Here is a 20840-nt window from a genome sequence, read left to right on the forward strand (position 1 = left end):
CCGTAAGCTTTCAGAATATATGAGAAATTAAAGAGATATATTGGAGGCACTGCCTGAGTGAAAGTTCTTCAACACTGAATATGAAATTGAGGAATCTAAGTGAAGACCACTTTTCCGGTAAGATTTTCGGGGACGAAAATCCCTAAAGGGGGGGAGAGTTGTAATATCCCGAATTAGGGCCTAATCAGAATAGTGGTTTTGTGACCACAAATTCGAGATAGAAATAATTATTTTATGATTATTTTGAGGTCTATGATATGATTGCATGCTTGTGTGAAATTTTCGTGAAGAAATTCTATGCATAAAGTGCTTAATTTGAAGTTAGGGACTAAATTGAATAAGTTCCAAAACTTGCATTCTAGAAGTTTCTAGTATGAAATTGCTTTGAAATATTAATTAGGAGGTATTAAATAGAATTTTACCAATTTCTAAGTTTATGGACAAAAATTGGACATGGATGGAATTTTTGGAAGTTTAGTAAAAAGGGCATTTTGGTCATTTAGGGGTAAAATGAATTAAAATACAAAATTAAAAGCCAATTTTGTTCATCTTCTTCACCATGGACGTGTATACCAAGGGAGACTCCATGCTAGGGTTTCCAAGCTTCCAAGCTCGATTGTAAGTCCGTTCTAGCCTCGTTTTAATGATTTTTACGTTATTGGAGTCCCGGTAACTTGATTTAGCTTATGCTAGCAATAATTCAACCTAGGGTTCATAATTGGAAAAATACCCATAGGTGAAATTTGTGTATTTTGGTGTTTTATGATAGAATATGAGATTTTAAATTATGTTAGACAACTTGTGCTACTCGGTTTTAAGTGAAAACGAGTAAAAGGGCTTAATCGGTAAAAATACCTAATAGTCATAAGTACATGTTAGAGTGAGAATTTTATGTTGCCATAGAAGGGAAAAATGATCAGCATGTCATAAAACACAAGAAAATAGGATGAAGTTTAATTTTCGAACCTTGAGGCAAAAGTGAAAATATGCAAAAGTTTAGGGGTCAAAATGAAAATTTGTAAAAATATGATTTTTGGACCTGTATAAATAGTGTGACTAATTATTAGGCTAAATGTGATATTATATATGAAGGAAATCGAGATTCGGGCTTAAATTGGGAAAATATAAGGTTGTGGACTAAAATGGTAAATTGTCGTTTCTGGATCGAGGTAAGTTCGTATGATAATAATAATGCAATGTTATGTTTGAATTATATTTCTTACTATTATTTAATATATTGTATGATTTAATATATTGGAAAAGTTGATGGGATGGTGTTTATGATGTGGAAATATGACATGAAAGAATGTTACATGAAATACAAGAAAATGATGATACATGACAAGTGATATATGAAATATGTGATATATGTTATGTAAATTCTTAAAAACTGATTTGATATTTGAGTTATGTCTTATTATACTATGAATGGACAATTGGTACTATGGATAGTGAGATCGACACTTCGAGTAAGTTCGTACATAAATAATCTATCGATTCTTTTTATGTTATTATATTTTGATATCATATGAAATGTGGCTGCCTATCAAATGGTTATTTGATGTAAGTTTTGAATTTTAATTGATTACGGACAATTTAATAAAATGTTGAAAAGTGAGGAATTTCCCGGTTGAACCTTCGGAATAGAAACGATACAAATGAACTATTGTGAGGTCACGTGTGTAGCACTAAGTGCAGGCTACTACGTGTACCAGATAATTGGTCGCATGTGTAGTACTAAGTGTAGGCTACTATGCGTACCCGAAAACTGTGATCACATGTGTAGTACTAAGTGCAGGCTACTACATGTACCAGATTATTGGTCACATGTGTAGTACTAAGTGCAGGCTACTATGCGTACCAGATAGCTTCAGCTACAAGTGTAGAAATGGGAAAATGTGCAGGCAATTGTGTATCTGTTATTATTCCGATAAGTTCAACGGGAAATCGATTAAATGAAAATATATGTGAAATTGATTATGTTATGAACAAGTGCAAGTATATGTTTATTTGAATTTATGAGCAATATGCTTGATATTTGAGCGAACCTCGGTAAAATGGAATGGATTAAGTGAATTGTGTAAAAGTGAACTTTAGTAGTAAAACAGTGTTGAACAGCAGTAGTGCATGACTTTGAAAATTTACCAAAAATTTTGTAAGTTGAATTAAATTTCAAAAAATTATGGAATTAAAGATTCATGAGTCTATTTTCATATAAAAGAAACAAGGGGAGCAAAAGAGTTATTTATTATGTGATATTATAATTTTTGTGAGACGGTGTCAGAATAAATTCGAGATCCCCTGTTCTGACTTTAGAAATTCACCATAAATTGTAAAAAAAATTATTAAGAGCCATACCTTACACGCATGGATTCCTTATTGAGTATATTTTTAAGGGAAACAAACGAAATGGTTGTTGAAATTCTGTACAGGGAGAAATTTGGTTCGTAGTACACAGGGGTCAGAGTAGTTGTACCCTAAAACAGGGGAAATTTTAATGAATAAACTGTACTAATTGGATAAACTAAAAATTCTGGAATTTTTATGGGAGAAATATATATGAATCTAGTTTCAAGGAAAATTAACAAAACTAAATTTGGAGTTTTGTAGCTTCAGATATGAATGATTTAGTAACTGTAACTTGATAACACAACTTAACCTGAACATGTGTAATTGTACAATTATAGTGTTTTATCTTGAAAAGCGTGGTAGTAATTGCTTATTATTTTTATATGAACTTACTAAGCGTAAAGCTTACCCATCCTCTCCATTTCTTTAGTATTGGCAGGTCGGCTCGGGGTTGGAGATCGTCGGAGGCAAAATCACACTATCAAACTATCATTTTGGGAGAATTAATTCAAATATTAGAAATATCAAGTGAGTGGCATGTATAGGAAGTTGGTTTGTGATATATATTTTTATTATGATTTTGACTATACGTATCAGTCTGCATTGAGTTATCGTATATGATCATGAGATGTAGGCCTTATCCATTATGGTTTATAAGTTTAATTAATCGTGCCATGTCCTATGTTTTGATGTGATGATATAGTTAGCTTTGTTTGTTATACATGTGTTCGAAAAGTTTTGAATTAAATGAAATTTTATGGCCCGGTTTTCGTCTATGTGTATTGTTAATTCTGGTAATGCCTCGTACTCTGTTCTAGCCTTGGATACGGGTAAGGATTGTTACAATTATGAAACTTGATTTTATGATATATTATAATGTTATGTTGGTATGCTTTACTTCTTAATACTTTTATGTTTTGAAGTCAAATTATATTAACATTACTGAGCTTTCAATGCTCAGTGTGCAAATATATTTGTTTTGTGTGTAGGTGTTAAGTAGACTTTTTGAATTTCTTGTGATGTTCAACGGCATCCAATGGCTCATATCTCAGTTCAACCATATGATTATAAAGTCTAGTTTCAAAATTGTTAGTAAATGATATGTACCTAAGTCTATGGAACTATATGAGTCTTATAAGATGCTTTTGAATACTTGAACGATATGTTCATATGGCATAAATGAAGGCTATGCTTTGTGTATGTAAATGTCTATATGATGAGCATGTTTGAGATAAATGATGGTTTAATTTAAGTAGGTTTCGCGAAGGAGTTTTCCTTGTAATTGATTGTTTTTTAGCATGTTTTATGTTCATTATGATTGGAGGTATTCCGGTTGGTGTATTTTATGTTTTAAACTTAATTTTTGAGTCCTCTAAGTTCATATTTTAGTATTAAGCTTTTAGGTATCAGAACAAGTGGGTTTTAAGGCAATTTTTGGCTCCAGGGATAGAGTTGTAAATACTAGTCCCTTCTTTTAAGTATTCTTGACATTTCGAGACTCGTTTTTAGTTCTTAACACTTTCAAACCTTAATAACTCGATTTTAAATGGTTTTAAACATTATTTTAAAGTTCTATAAATGAATTTATCTATTTATTTATGTTTTTATAAAAATATTTTAAAAACTAATTACTAAACTTGATGAAATGGATGATCATCGTCTGAGTTGTTTCGACAATAAATGTGGCATCTTACATTCAAATTTTTCGTTAGGGTTGAGTTTGGGATAGAACACATAATTTGGTACCTCAACTTTTATAATGTCATTGGTAATCTAAATATTTTATTTTGATTAAAATATTTATGTATACATGTCGAAATACGTAGTATTTGCTTTGTCTTTTTGGATTAAATAATAATGGTCAGTTTTCAACTTTAGTCTCCATGGTATATCCAAATTTAAAAATTTATCTTTATATTTAATATTTTTTTACATAATTTGATATTCAACTTTTCTAGTCAATTTAAATATTTTATTTTAATTAAAATATATTGATGGTAATTTTTAAGAATTGACAACATTATTAAAATTCTTTATTTAAACTTAAGTCTATTACAATGTCAATTTTTTTGTTATATAGTTGTCAATTGAGTAAATTTTTTTTTTTAGTTTTTAATAGGTTACACCAATGACTTCAATAAAAGAATTGTAGCGATGTTAACAACTGAATTAAAATTTTTAAATCCAAAAAATTAAAATACTAAACTCCTAAAATTTAAACTATTGAGATTAAATTTAAAATGTAATCAGAGCATATTTTTACCTTCAAATATTCGGTCTATAATTTGGTAAAAAGAATCAATTCATCCAACATGAACGTTAGTGAAACCATACTAGTTTTTTAAGCCAATGCGAATTAGATTTTAAATAGGGGTGTTTTTGGAAAAGAATTGAGTTTGGGTGGCAGAAAACTGAAGAACTTCTAACTGTTTGCAACAGAATTTGGATGTTTTTTGGAGAAAAAGATCACTCGAATTTTCAGTTCCTCTTAAATTTCTCTGAAATTATAGATGTTTTTAAAAATATATATAAAATACTAAGATTAATAATCAAAGTCGAAAATTGAATCCCATGGCTTCTTGTCGTCGTATGCTTCTAAAGGTCATAATTCTCGGTAACAGCGGGTAAATCTTATTATCATTTCACTTTAATTCTTAAATTTATTGTTTACATTAGAATTTAACTTTTTTATTAAATTGTCATTGATTTCCATTTTGATTTTGAATTTTGTTAACAAGCTTTTTCTTTTGATTTTAAAACTTCTAGGGTTGGAAAGACATCTCTCATGAATCAGTAAGCTTTAAAACTTTTTTTTTTTTAGGTTTTTGAAATTTAAAATTGTTCGTTCTAGTGTTTTAGTTATTATTAATTTTTATTTGAATTAGGTTTGTTAATCGTAAGTTTAGTAATCAGTACAAAGCGACGATCGGAGCCGATTTTTTGACAAAAGAGGTTCAATATGAAGACAGACTGTTTACATTGCAGGTAAAATGTTGTTCTATTCGAAATAGAAACAACTTATTTTCTTGTTTTTACAAATAAATAAGCTATAAATATATTTGAGTGACATTCACCATAGACATTCACTTCTAAGTTCATATAACACCGGAATAGTAACCAAGCCAACCTTTATATCTTCTTTGTGAAGATTTTTATTTTGATTGGAAGTATTGAGAATAAGCCTTCTTTACATTTGTTGGCATTGATTCTCTGTTTGTGTGTGTAGATATGGGATACTGCTGGGCAGGAAAGATTTCAAAGTTTAGGTGTGGCCTTCTATCGAGGTGCCGATTGTTGTGTACTCGTGTATGACGTAAATGCCTTTGATAATCTTAATAATTGGCGGGAAGAGTTTCTGATTCAGGTAACTTTCTACTACATGACGTGTAGAATATTTTAATTGGAAGAATGAAGTAATAATGTTGTGAATGTTAAATGTTCAGGCCAGTCCATCTGACCCCGAAAATTTTCCGTTTGTTGTGCTGGGAAATAAGGTTGATGTTGATGGTGGCAATAGTCGAGTGGTAAGCTGTCATGCGCCCTCCCCAATGCATTTCTCCTCTCGGCTTCCACCTAAACCTTTCATGGTGTCAAATAGGAGTGTGTGACTTAGTTTTCTGACAGTTTAAGAATGTGGTTACTTCTTTCTGGTTTAGGTTTCTGAAAAGAAAGTAAAAGCATGGTGTGCTTCAAAGGGAAACATACCGTACTTTGAGACCTCTGCAAAAGAAGGATTCAATGTTGATGCAGCATTTGAGTGCATAACTAAAAATGGTTTGAAGAATGAACCTGAAGAAGAAATGTAAGTATCATATGTGTCTGAATAATTTAGGCTCTGTTTTATTGGTGCTTTTCTTTTCTCCTTTTTTTTTCTTTTTTTTGTAAATAGAAAACTAGTGAATAGAAGGGAGTTCTGTTTTTGTACTTATGTTCTTTGTCTTACTAAGAGATGTTTGATTTTCGGAAGCAAATTTTGCAGAAAACAAATATGTTCCACAAAGAACATGTATGCTTAATAAAATGTTAATGCTGATGGGTCAGTTTTCAGAGAAATAAAATAAAATATTAAAGTAGAAGAAGATGAAAAATAGAGTAGACTTGAAAAATTATGTGAACTGATTTTTCTATGATGTATCAGTTTGTACTTCAATTACAATTGAATGCTTTTTAGATGAAGACATTGCTCAGGAAATTATGTGGTAGATTCATCTTGCATTGTGACTTATCCACGCCATTAATTGAGTAAACTTAATTCCATTTTTGAACTACTTTGTTGTCTATATTCGTCCTCAGAGAGCTCTGATTTATGTGCATGAGATTCATTTACATCCCTGTACTCATGGATCATGGGTTGTTGTTAAAGTTGAATAACAATTTGAACCCTTTATATGCTGAAATAGGATATTTCAGTGACCAGGATGATAAAACAGAGAAAAATGTGATGTTCATTTATATGTGCGATTAGTTTATAGAAAAACATTATGAATATAATATTAAGATGGGTAACCACTTTTTTTGTTGGATTTCTAATTGGTGTTGTTCCAATTGTTGTTTTGATCACGGCCAAAGATACATTCCTGAAACCATTGATGTTGCGGGTGGTGGACGGTCACAGAGATCAACGGGGTGTGAGTGTTAAGAGTTGTGGATGGGTCTCTTTTTTATTCGAGTGCAAAAACAGCCGGAGTGGATATCTTCATTACCAGGTTAGTGGTGCAGTTTCTCATTACTAGCTTGTGTCTGGAGTGAAGGTCAAATGTCTACTTGCAGTTCACTTGGTTATAGAAAGTTGCATTCATCCAGACGACTTTTTATTTCTATTTAAAAACAACAATTTATTGTTCATTACTAGTAGAAAGTAATTTTACCGCTGTTCCTACTTCCTCTGTCTTCATCGCTGATGTTCTATTGTGCTGTAATAAAATATTGTGGTTGTTGTATTCCTTATTATCTTTGTTCTCAGGTACCAAGTAATTGTATAGCCAAGTGGAGTTCAAGCTGCCTTGAAGCTTGGGTTGATTCGATTGCGATAAAAACCAAACTATTTGAGTGACCTCACTCAATTAGATTAAGATAGTTTTACCTAGGAAAATATTATTGGCTTTCTATCTCTCACTTCAAATTTAATTATCTATACTATTATTTAAATATGTGACTGAGTTGAAATTATAAATTAATTTGTACTAAAAGAAAACAAATTTTAAAAAATTATAACTCAATATCAACTCTTCTTTCCTTGTGTAAGTACAAGCTTGATTAGAAGATTATTGATAAATATCTTGAGACTGAGCACATCTATTATTCATTTGAAGATTATCCTCATAAAATCTATCAAAAAGAATTCTTGAATTTCTTTTATGCAAATGGCTTGCCACCACATATTCTAACTTTGAAAAAAAATAAGTTTTTTGTCATGCTTTTCAGGAATATATATCTAAAAGTTGGGTTATATAATGAAACAAGAATAATTTGTTGTGATTTGTTTAGATAATGTGATAAATGTTTGACTGGACAATTGTGGGAATTCAAGCTTTTTACACCATATTGTTGGGAAGAAACCGAACAACCGAAACAAAGCGAAAGCACAACCGGTGTTCTTTCTCTCCTTATAACTCCTGTAAAAATTATGGCAAGCACAATAGCACAAGATATGTTCTCTAGCAACCTTAATCAACCACAAATCAACTAATGCAACCACAACAAAAATAAATAGAGACACCGATATTTTTACGTGGAAAACCCCTCTAAATTAAGGGTAAAAACCACGGGACTTTAGAGTCCGATAAAGAGTTCCACTATCATCAAATGTTCAACTACAAGATCACAATATCAAGCCTACAACAAGCATTCAACTCCGACAAGGCTAACAATATGTAATCTTTAGCAAAAGAGAGAAAAATGAGAGAACATCACCAAAAACGTAGCTGCTGAAAAATGGGTATTTCCGACGCTACAAGACTCGGATGAAAAATCCGACCGTACAAAGTCAAGAACACCTTATCACCTAGCTGCTGTCCAAAAATCAGCTCAATCGAACCACGGATGGACCTTCGATCGAAGAGTTGATCACTGCTGCACCAAACTTGAAAAAACTGAAATTTTCTTCTCTCTTTCTCTCTGTTTTAATTTGAGATATTTTTTTTTTTTGCTCTGCTAAAATTTTTGCCCAACACCCGTTAAAAAAACCCCCAAAGTGGCTTTTGACAAAACCAAAGAAGGGACAAAACATTATAGCATAAAATATGGGTTTCCCACATAGTGGGACCCATACCCAACAAATCTCCCCCTCCAACTATGTGGGGAATGCCTCCATACCGGAGGTCAAACAACATGCTTCAAACTTTCCTCTTGGTAAGGCCTTCGTCAACATATCAGCACCATTATCATTAGTGTGTATCTTCTCAAGCTCTAACAGCTTAGCTTCAAGAACATCTCGTATCCAATGGTACCTCACATCAATATGCTTAGATCTAGCATGAAAAGTTGAGTTCTTACCAAGATGAATAGCACTCTGGCTATCACAGTACAGGACATACTTCTCCTGAGTAAAACCAAGCTCATGCACAAACTTCTTCATCCAAAGCATCTCCTTACACGCTTCGGTTGCTGCAATGAACTCTGATTCGGTGGTGGACAATGCAACACACTTTTGCAGTCTCGATTGCCATGCCACAGCTCCCCCTGCATAAGTGATTAAGTAACCTGAAGTAGATCTCCTCGAGTCAATGTCTCCGGCCATGTCTGAATCTGTATACCCAACAAGAACAGGTTTCTCATTGCCGAAACAAAGTTTCATGTTGGAAGTGCCACGAAGATATCTCATAATCCACTTCACTGCATTCCAATGCTCTCTGCCTGGATTAGAAAGAAACCGACTAACTGTACCAACGGCATAAGCCAAGTCTGGTCTCGTGCAAACCATTGCGTACATCAAACTACCCACGGCTGAAGAGTAAGGAATTTTCTGCATCTCTTCCTTCTCCTTTTCTGTGGAAGGACTATGCTTAACACTCAATCTAAAGTGCATAGCAAATGGAGTATTCACCGCTTTAGCTTTGTCCATACTAAACCTTTGAAGTACTTTCTCAATGTACCTCTCTTGTGATAACCATAATTTCTTGGCCTTTCTATCACGTGTCAGTCTTATGCCAAGAATTTGCTTTGCTGGCCCCAAATCCTTCATTGCAAAGGATTTACTCAACTCTTGTTTCAACTTCTCAATTCTAGAAGCATTCTGACCAACAATAAGCATATCATCAACATAGAGCAAAAGAATAATAAAATCATCACCAGAGAATCTCTTAACAAACACACAATGATCAGAAGTAGTCTTCTTGTAGCCTTGCTCCCCCATAACAGACTCAAACTTCTTGTACCATTGCCTTGGAGCTTGCTTCAAACCATACAAGCTCTTCTTCAATCTGCACACATAGTCCTCTTTCCCTTGTGCAACAAAACCCTCTGGCTGCTCCATGTAAAGCTCTTCTTCCAAGTCACCATGAAGAAAAGCAGTTTTCACATCCATTTGTTCAACCTCTAGGTCATAACAAGCTGCCAAACTCAGTATAGTTCTGATAGAGGACATCTTCACAACCGGAGAAAATATTTCTTCAAAATCAACCCCCTTTTTCTGAGTATAACCCTTGACGACCAATCTAGCTTTGTATCGTGGAGATGAAGACTTCTCTTCTTGCTTCAACCTGTAAACCCACCGATTCTTCAAAGCTCTTTTGCCCTTAGGCAGTTTCACCAATTCAAAAGTATGGTTCTCATGCAATGATTGAAGTTCGCCTTTCATCGCTTCAACCCACTGATCTTTGCATTCACTCTCCATAGCCTCTTCATAACATTCAGGTTCTCCCCCGTCAGTCAAAAGAACATATTCATCAGGAGAATACCTGACAGAAGATCGTCGATCTCTAGAAGACCTTCGAAGTGGAACTGCTGGTGGAGCTATAGGTGCTTGTTGTTGATCATTCACAACATCATCCATGGGAGTATCAAAGTCACCTATAGTCTGATGGTCACCACTAACATCACCATGCACATCATCCTGGATAGGATCTGGTGAAGAGTCTAGGGGAACCGGATTCACATCGATCAAGTCACCACTACCTTGTGAATCCACTTTCTCCGTCTTATCAATGTCATCAATGGTCTGATCCTCAATGAAGACAACATCTCTGCTTCTCACGAGTTTCTTCTGAACTGGATCATAGAGTCTATAACCAAACTCACCATCTAGACCATAACCAATAAAAATGCATTGTCGAGCCTTGGCATCCAACTTGGATCTTTCATCCTTTGGAACATGAACAAATGCTTTACAACCGAACACACGTAGGTGATCATATGACACGTCTTTACCAAACCAAACTCTATCTGGCACATCACCTTTCAAAGGAACACTAGGAGACAGATTTATCACATGTGTCACTGTATTCAAAGCTTCAGCCCAAAATGATCTTGGTAACTTTGCATCTGACAACAAACATCTGACTCTCTCAATCAATGTTCGGTTCATTCTTTCAGCTAACCCATTTAACTGTGGAGTCTTTGGTGGTGTTCTCTGATGTCTGATTCCCTGTCGCAGACAATACTCATGAAACGACCCTGTGTACTCGCCACCATTATCAGTACGAATGCACTTCAACTTTTTCCCAGTTTCCCTTTCAACTGATGCTTGAAACTGTTTAAACACCTCAAAGACTTGATTTTTAGACTTCAAAGTGTAAACCCATAGCTTTCTTGAACAATCATCAATGAAAGTCACAAAGTAAAGTGCACCACCATGTGATCTTACTTTTATCGGACCACAAACATCTGAATGGACCAACTCTAGCAACTCTGATTTCCTATGAGGAGGATGGCTTCTAAATGAAACTCTTTTCTGCTTTCCTGCTAGACAATGAGCACAATTCTTCAGTGTAGCATTCTTTAAACCCGAAAGTTGATTCTTCTTCGCTAAACAGCTAAGCCCCTTCTCACTCATGTGACTGAGTCGTTTATGCCACAACTCAGTTGAGTTGTCATTCAGTGTCACATTCACCGTCTCTCGAGAAGTCAAAGCTTGCATCAAGTACAAATTTGAGCTCTTCTTTCCTCGAGCCACAACCAAGGAGCCTTTAGTCAGCTTCCACTGCCCTTCACTGAAAGTGTTACAGAATCCCTCATCATCAAGTTTTCCTGCAGAAATCAAATTCAAACGGACATCCGGTGCATGTCTGACATCCTTGAGAGTTAACTTTGTTCCATTGTTACTTACCAAGCTAACATCTCCCATACCAATAACCGAAACCAAACCATCATTACCCATCTTCAATACCCCAAAATCACCAGGAGTATAAGATGTGAAGAATTCCTTCCTCGACGTGACATGAAGTGATGCACCAGTATCAATCACCCAACTAGTCTCGTCGCATGCTAGGTTGACCAAATTTTGATCACAAATAACTAACAAATCTTCACGAGTAACAGTAGCAACACGCTCGGATTTTTCATCGTCATTCCGGTCGTGTTTATCACCACCACTTTTGTTCTCTTTCTTCCACTTGAAGCAATATTTCTTGATATGGCCTTTCTTACCACAATGATGACACTCAAGATTCTTGTATCTCGATCTTGACTTGCTTCGGCTTTTATCTCTACCCTTTCCATCTTTGTCTCTGTTTCTCCCCCTGTTCTCGATAACCAACACCTCGGACTGTGATGTAGAACCCTGAGATCTTCTTCTAACCTCTTCATTCAACACACCACTCTTAGCCAAATCCAAAGTAATAATACCCTGTGGGGCAGAATTAATGAGTGAGACTCGAAAGGTCTCCCAAGAGTCTGGTAGAGTAGCAAGCAACCAAAGTCCTAAAATCTCGTCATCAAATTTGACACCCATACCAAGCAACTGATTCATCATACTCTGAAATTCACTAACATGGTCAGCTATAGACATTCCTTCTTTATATTTCAGCGCCATCATTTTCTTCAGCAAAAATAACTTGTTATTGCCCGACCTCGAAGCATACAAGCTTTCAAGCTTCTCCCACAATGTTCGAGCATGTGTCTCCTGATCAATGTGATTGTAAACATTTTCTTCAACAAATTGCCGAATAAAGCCACACACTTGTTGATGCTCAAATTCCCATTCTTCATCACTTTTCGAATCGGGTTTTTGAGTAGTAAAGACCGGAAGATGCAAAGCCTTCACAAACAACAAGTCCTTCATTTTATTCCGCCAAAGTTGATAATTTGTGCCATTCAACATAATCATCTTGCTCGTATTAATTTCCATAATTATCTGACACAATAACCAAGCTCTGGTACCAGTTTGTTGGGAAGAAACCGAACAACCGAAACAAAGCGAAAGCACAACCGGTGTTCTTTCTCTCCTTATAACTCCTGTAAAAATTATGGCAAGCACAATAGCACAAGATATGTTCTCTAGCAACCTTAATCAACCACAAATCAACTAATGCAACCACAACAAAAATAAATAGAGACACCGATATTTTTACGTGGAAAACCCCTCTAAATTAAGGGTAAAAACCACGGGACTTTAGAGTCCGATAAAGAGTTCCACTATCATCAAATGTTCAACTACAAGATCACAATATCAAGCCTACAACAAGCATTCAACTCCGACAAGGCTAACAATATGTAATCTTTAGCAAAAGAGAGAAAAATGAGAGAACATCACCAAAAACGTAGCTGCTGAAAAATGGGTATTTCCGACGCTACAAGACTCGGATGAAAAATCCGACCGTACAAAGTCAAGAACACCTTATCACCTAGCTGCTGTCCAAAAATCAGCTCAATCGAACCACGGATGGACCTTCGATCGAAGAGTTGATCACTGCTGCACCAAACTTGAAAAAACTGAAATTTTCTTCTCTCTTTCTCTCTGTTTTAATTTGAGATATTTTTTTTTTTTTGCTCTGCTAAAATTTTTGCCCAACACCCGTTAAAAAAACCCCCAAAGTGGCTTTTGACAAAACCAAAGAAGGGACAAAACATTATAGCATAAAATATGGGTTTCCCACATAGTGGGACCCATACCCAACACATATCTCTTTAATGTCAACCATAAATGTTAATCTTCCATTTCGAATCAGTAGAAGGCAATTTCTCATGCGTTTGAGTTTTGCTCTTACAATAAATAAATTTTAAGAACAAACAAGCCCAAATGTTGAAATCTTCTTTCAAATTATGTTTTTAGCCATGTAGAATTATATGTAGCATTGTTAAAAGGGATGTTGTGGAGATTTCAAGGTCTACAACAAAGAAATCTTTGGTTAAGGCATACAAAATGAAGAAATTATTTTCTTCTAAAAAAAATCTCGTGTACAAGGATGTCTTGATAAATATAAACTAAGACTTGCATTAGGGAGAGTAGGTTGAAATTATTCACGATTCACTTCGAAAACCAAAAGGGGTAACAAGAAAGATGAATATACATATTAATTAGAGTTTTTGAATGTTTGGTGGGAGGGATGGAAATTGGTAAAGGATAAGATTGGAATGCTGAATATATGATATTATGATAATTTAAATAGACAGAACTAAATCCGATAATATTATTTCTAGCTTAAACTGCAAGTGAGCCTTCAATCCATACGTCTTTTAAATTGTTGGTAGGTTCAAAAGCAAATTTGGATATTTTGTTGGTAAGCAATGCAATGCAATCCACTTTGTTTTTCTTTTAAAACCCTATCCAGGATGTGAGTGGGTTCTCACAAACATTTCCAGAACTTCTATGGTCGCTAGGTGCTCCTTCGATACTGTCTTGTTTCGCCATTTTGTTCTGACGGAGGCTCTCCCTCCGCTTACGTCAGAAAAGGGAGGTGGTGATCTTCGGCACACTATTGGATTCGAGTCAAGCCTGATGTTCATTTTATTTTAGTAGCCGACTTCAGCTTTGGACTTATTTTGCTTGAGTTTAGTCTCTCAATTGGACATTTCTTCTTAGTTTCCTTTTATTACAGTAATTCCTCTTTAGTTATCCTCTTTAACAACATTTCGTTATAACAATTAAATTTTTAATAAAATTAATTTTTTATATTTTATTTTTATAAACTATAATAATTTTTTACTTATAACAACAACATATATATGGTTATAAACTACATTCACTATTAAATTAATTCTCTATAATAATATATTATTTAAATTTTTAAGTAAAACATGCCTATTAAATATAATTTATTAAATAAAAATGATCTTAATTAAAATATTTAATTTTCACATGAAAAATTTTATTAATAATATTTTATTAAATGAGAATAACTTTCAATGAGTAGAATTAAAGATATCAATTCAAGAGAAGAGATTGTATGAAATTGTGATTCCACTTTATCCTTATCCCCTTTCAATGAGAGAATAACAAATCAGATTTTTACTCCTGATTTTCAGATTTTTCTTCTCAAAAAATCCAAACCCAACTAAAAATATTAAAAATTCAAATTTGATTTGTCATTCTTTCTTTGGAAAGGGGTAAGAATGACGTGGAATCACACTTTCATACAATCTTTTCTCATCAATTCAATAAACTATTATGTCTCCTACTTAAATATTCTACTATAAATTTGGAACATCATAAATTTATAAATTTATTACTTTAATTTAACAACTCATGGTAAAATAAAATATGCATAATAGCAATAATGCATGCATCTATTATACGCTCTTTCAATTTTGTTGATTTGATTCACACATTCTTTTCTTTTTTTTTCCCTTTAATATAATTCTCATTTCCTTTATTTGATGTAAATTCACGATATGAATTTTAAGGTAGGTCTGCAACAATTATCTCTCTATAACAACATATTATTATAGGTGTATAATATCTACCTCTTTATAACATATAAAATTTTGACAAACAAATAAGACTATTATAGAGAGGGTTCACTATATAAAAATCAAATTATTATTCTGCTGACTTTCAATTAAATTTTCGAATTATTATTTATATTTTAAATTAATATAATATAATATAATATAATATAATATAATATAATATAAATTCTTTTATTTTTTGAAATGCCATCAGATAATTAACATAATCAATATAGAATTGTAAAGTGAATATTTTTTTTAAAGTATCATCTATTCTTACACATCTTGCTAATATAGATTTTTATATTCAAATATTATAAATTTATTCAAATTATATTATAAAATTAAAAAAATTAAATTATACCAAAATTAAAATATATAAATTTAAATTTAAATTTGAGTATAAAAAAAATCAAAACCTTATTTTTACCATCAAGTGAGCCCATGTTATAATGGCAAGTGAAATCAAGTCTTGATTGACACTATGTTTGGAAAATCCCCTCCCCTCCCCTTATTAAGAAAAAGACCTTAATTTCACTTAAATATTTTAAGATTTTCATACTCGTTAATATTTTTATTTTTAGATTATAAACCTAGAAGCCTATAAATACATATGGTTTAATAATGATTATGTAATTCAATTCAATTTAATTTATTTTTGAGTAAGGTTCATTAAATTCAAACTTTCATATCCCTAGATTAAAAAGTCATTGCCAATAATTAATTGATTTTATAATCTCTAAAACTATGAATACCTTGAAGATGGAATTGTAAAATTTTTTTGATATTAATATTATGCAAACTAAAACTTTAATATTGTATAAATAATTATTTTAAGATATTTAAAATAATATGATTTTCATAAGTCTAAAAATCATGTGATGCGATATTGAAGTTGGTTATTGAGTTTGACAAATAAGAATATCACGATGAATTGATTTCTCCCTCTTGACCCTTTCTCTTAATTTACACAAACCCTAAGCGATGAAAACTATAATTTTTATGTATTGTGTGTAACCCCTAATAAGTAGAGTAAGGATTTAATTATAATGATCAACATTTAATCCAGTACGTCCATCAAGTAGGTGAACGGATGGATAGGATTTAATTTCTATTAAAGTAAAATTCTTATTCCCTTTAATATTGGGCCACATGATTTTTGACTTAATTGGGTTCATATAATGGGCTAAAAATCTTATATTCTTCTACTTAGCCAATTCGATAAAAATAAACTTTAATAGAACAATCATCACATGCTCATAACAAAATAACACTCATCATTATTACCATATTACAATGAATTGCAAATGTAAGTTATGATAGTTGTAAATTGTTTAAGGGCCCTTTTAGATGGCGTTTACCTCTAGTGCGGTACGTTTAGCTTTCTTTTTACTATAGTATCTAATCTCACTGCCACTGCTGTTTTTACACTAACCGTAGGTAAACACATCGCCCATCCAAAGGGGCCCTAAGTTACATACCTCTTTCCATGTACTACAACATTACAACTCATTAGTAGGTTTTTAATTAACTATAAGTATTTTCATATTTTAATTTATTTCAAAATTTTGTGCAGATAATCATAATAATTAAACAAGAAAGACGTCAATTTTTTATTCTAGAAACACAATAATTGAGCTTAAAGTGTCACAATATCATAAAATTTCAGTCATCAGGACAACCAAGACCAATTCTATGTACATGTTCTTTTCTTTGGTTGTAATGTAACAACTTGAAATTCAGTGGTGTCGAAAAATGTGGTTTCGATCACTGGGTCCAAGCTATTGGATGCCATATTCGTTGCCTAAGAAACTACAATCAACTATAACAACTTTTTTGTTGATTCAATACATTATAACCACTAACATGGCCATTAAATCATTATGTTATAATATATTACCTTATCTGGGGTTTATACGAGCTGACGAAAGCTCTTTTTAATAACTCAAGACCAATGAAGGACTAAACAACAAGGTATTAACACTTTTTAGGACGACTTCGTAACTCCATGGTATGGTGTCGTGAACTTGAAGACATTAGGCTAGCTTCACACTTTTGAAGACTAAAATGTAAAGTTTTTAAAACTTCATCGAGTTAATGTCATGACATTAATCAGGGGACGTCACAACAATAATGGTTGGTGTCGCAACTCCATAGGCAAAATACAAGAATCCGATTTTTCATTGCTTTCAACCTAACATGTAACAACATATGAATTATACCAAGATTCAACTTGACAATTCAACACAACCAATAATTTCAATATAAAACTTAAACTCAATAGGGACCCATTCCATGCATGATACATTACCATTTTTATTCATTCACAACTCAAATACACAAATTGACAATTTTCTACTTACTAACCATTTGAAATATATACATATGTATATAAGTCACAAGTATTGCAACCTATCATGCGCTTCAACTATGTGCCAAGCTCAATTGTTCAAACCAACCATTTGACTATTTCCAATTTATCATTTCTGGTTTCAAATGTTGACATGTTCACATATTATGGAAAAACTGACTCAACCTAGGTCCATGTCATATATTAAACAAAAAAAGGCTATACAAACAGTACAAAGTTGAGGACCAAGGATTAGATGCTGAAATCACTTCTTGAAACTTCAAGTTCCACCTATACATGCACACAGAATAAACAAAGATACGTTAAGCGATAAAGCTTAGTGGTACTTTCATTATTCAAAATAATATAACTTTAGCATTAGTAAATCACAAGGAATTCATGCTTAATGTCTAACCCATTTACATCTTATCATGCCAAGTAATTCCATTATCATTTGTGTGTGCATACATATAAAAAATGGCAAAATGAAACCATTCAACATTTGCAATAGAATTGATCAATTCATGTTATTTTTCAAGTGCCAAAATTTATGTCATTTAAACATTCAATACCATTTATGAATCAAACATATATACCTTTGACATTAAGCCATCCAATTCCATGTTCAATCAACATCATTTAACCATTTAACTCACCATTTCAATTCAAATCATACATTATAACAGCTTACCATAATTTGGTTTATATCATTTTCAGATTTCTAGATTTGATTTCAATGTTTCGCCTAGTAGAACTCTAGTGAAACAGAGTCAAATACATAGGTAAAATACACCACACCAAGATAGCTCGTATGAGTAAAACTATACCACACCAAAGCACCAAAATGCCAAGCCTGTAGGCATGAAATGCTTATATATATATATATATGCAAATATATCCCTCCACCACACCAAGGTCTTCAAAGAGAAATAATACTAATAATACTCAATAATTCACAACAAATCCTAGATCTCAATATAACTTATCATAATCTTCATACCATCAAATATCCTACACAAGCGCGCATAGGACCTTATTGGCATTTATTAAGTCCACACGGGTATTGTATAATCGTGTTTGCATTATTATACCTTATAATCATCTACATTTACCTATCATACCTTATAATCGATCACATTTGCATTTTCATACCTTGTACATTGTACTATCACATAACAACCATTTATCTCATTTCATTTTAATCTGATTCATATATATATTCACATTCAATTTCAAAATCATATTTCAATTCATCATCAACACACAATATCTCATATCATATAGCATGTTTCAATCCATTCTTACATTACAGATCATGTCCCACTAAATCATACTACTTTCTATTTTATTTGATTCAGTCCACTATCTAGATATTAAATATCAATCATAGCAAATCAATTTATACAATCATTATTAACTCACCTCAATACTCAATCATGCAAAATGACATGAATATGCGAAGAAACAAATCGACCTCGAATCATAAAAGACCAAATCGATATCTTGCGTCACTCATTGATAACTCTCCCTTTTCTTTTCCCTTTTGACGACTAAAAATCTAGTAGTATCAGGGCTATAAGTTTCACTGATTCTTAGACTAAAACGAGCTCGGAGTTGAGTCTAGTGGTACAAGCAAGGTCTGGTTGAGTCTAAGTAGATATTGGATGTTGATTATGAATTGTTTTGTTATATAATTGATAATGTTAGGTGAATTGAGAAATGCTGTTAAAGGAAAAGTTAACAATAATGATCACCCCATTGATATACAGTGGTTTTGGAATTGCCTTACTAGGAACCCTATTAATAAGTATATAGTGGTTTTGAGTGCATGGATTCATTATAGGTAATGATGAGCTACTTGTCATATTTCTAACCATATCCAATAAATTTTGATTACACCTTTCTGCAACACCAATTTGTTGAGGTGTGTCTGGCATAGTATACTATGCACATATGCCATGACTTTCGAGGAATTTTGCAAATAGACCTGAATATTATTCGGACTTAGTAAATTTTTAATAAAATTCACCGTCTCTATTAGATCTTACTATTTTCACTTTTCTATCAAATTTCCTTTCAACCTCATTAATGTATACCTTAAGGGAATTTATTGATTGAGAGTTTTCATCAAGCAAATAGATATAATGGTGCTGTGAAAATTCATCAATAAATGTTATAAAATAATTTTCTCTATTAAAAGGTGGAACATCGAAAGGTCCACATGTATCCATGTGTATTATCTCAAGAAGTTGAGTACTTCTTGTGGCACATTTCTTAGTATGTTTGATTTGTTTTCCTTTAATGCAATCTATACATACATCAAGACTGGTAAAATTTCTATTTGGTAGAATCTCATTCTTTACTAATTTTTCTAGCCTTTCTTTGGATACATAACCTAAATGTTTATGGCACAAGTAATGTAATAGCTCGATTTTGACCCTAGTCGGAATAGTGGTTTCGGGACCATAAATCTGAGTTAAAAAAATATTTTAATATTAACTTCCGTGTATATGGTAAGTGAATTGACATGTGTGAAAGTATCGTGTGGAAATTTAACTATTTGTGTGCTTAATTTGCAAAAAGGACCAAATCGCGTAAAATGTAAAAGCTGGGTGCTAGATGCTAAAAGTGCCTATTTGACTTGGCTTTGTTTATGAGAGGTCCTTATGTGGTTATTATGCCATCTAAAAGGTTAATGGACACCAATGACCTTTGTAAAGTGGTTTGTTAATGTTTTATACTAAGGGCAAAATGGTAAACTAATTATAAATAAATTATAATTAAATTAAAGGCATGAAGTAAACCATTTCATGCTCATATTTGACCGAAAATTCAAGGAAAGAAAAATAAAAAGAATAGATAGGGTTCGGCTAAGGAAATCCTTGATTAAGGTATGTGTTTTGATCGATTTTTGATGATTTTTACGTTTTTGTAATCGTTGCTTCGTATACTATCAAGCCCATGCCTCAATTTTTGATTTTGATGGTGATTTTAAAATATTCCATGGATGAATACATGATTTTTGTGTTGTTAAATGGTGAAATATGAAAGCTTGATGTTGGGTTTACATGTTTTGTCTTTGGATTTTTGATGAAATTGAGCAATTTGGGCTAAATTGTAAAAATGTTATTTTGAGGGACTAAAATGTGAAATAAATGAAATGTGTGAATTAGTATGAGTACAAGGAGAATTTGGCTAAGTTTGTGTATATGCAAATTATGTGTATTTTGTGATTTTGTGAAATATGGACTGAAGTGTCGAAATGTGAAAATGTAAGGGCTAGTTTGCAAAATGCCCCAAATATGTGTTTATGGAT

General features: G+C 32.7%; 1 protein-coding gene across 2 annotated transcripts; it reads left to right on the forward strand.

Moving 5' to 3' along the window:
- Nucleotides 1-4666: 4666 nt before the first annotated feature.
- On the forward strand, nucleotides 4667-7593 carry LOC107952145 (ras-related protein Rab7-like). Of its 2 annotated transcripts, none has more exons than XM_016887425.2 (8): nucleotides 4667-4973; nucleotides 5116-5142; nucleotides 5235-5334; nucleotides 5576-5713; nucleotides 5793-5873; nucleotides 6006-6151; nucleotides 6919-7055; nucleotides 7313-7593. In XM_016887425.2, the coding sequence occupies exons 1-7, from the start codon at nucleotides 4921-4923 to the stop codon at nucleotides 6986-6988; spliced, it is 615 nt and encodes a 204-aa protein (XP_016742914.1). In that variant the 5' UTR covers nucleotides 4667-4920; the 3' UTR covers nucleotides 6989-7055; nucleotides 7313-7593. The 2 variants fall into 2 exon arrangements, with proteins under 2 accessions (XP_016742914.1, XP_016742915.1); XM_016887426.2 differs by having other exon boundaries at nucleotides 4725-4973; nucleotides 5256-5334.
- The last annotated feature ends 13247 nt before the right edge of the window (nucleotides 7594-20840 follow it).

This window comes from Gossypium hirsutum, chromosome A02, assembly GCF_007990345.1.
Source record: "Gossypium hirsutum isolate 1008001.06 chromosome A02, Gossypium_hirsutum_v2.1, whole genome shotgun sequence".
In the NCBI taxonomy this organism is placed as follows: Eukaryota; Viridiplantae; Streptophyta; class Magnoliopsida; order Malvales; family Malvaceae; genus Gossypium; species Gossypium hirsutum.

Excerpts from the sequence above, each read along its gene's own strand:
- LOC107952145 (XM_016887425.2), top strand. The coding sequence starts at position 4,921 with ATGGCTTCTTGTCGTCGTATGCTTCTAAAGGTCATAATTCTCGGTAAC. Across the intron at positions 5,874-6,005 it reads ATGGTGGCAATAGTCGAGTG|GTTTCTGAAAAGAAAGTAAA; the intron begins GTAAGCTGTCAT and ends TTTCTGGTTTAG. Across the intron at positions 6,152-6,918 it reads AATGAACCTGAAGAAGAAAT|ATACATTCCTGAAACCATTG; the intron begins GTAAGTATCATA and ends TCACGGCCAAAG.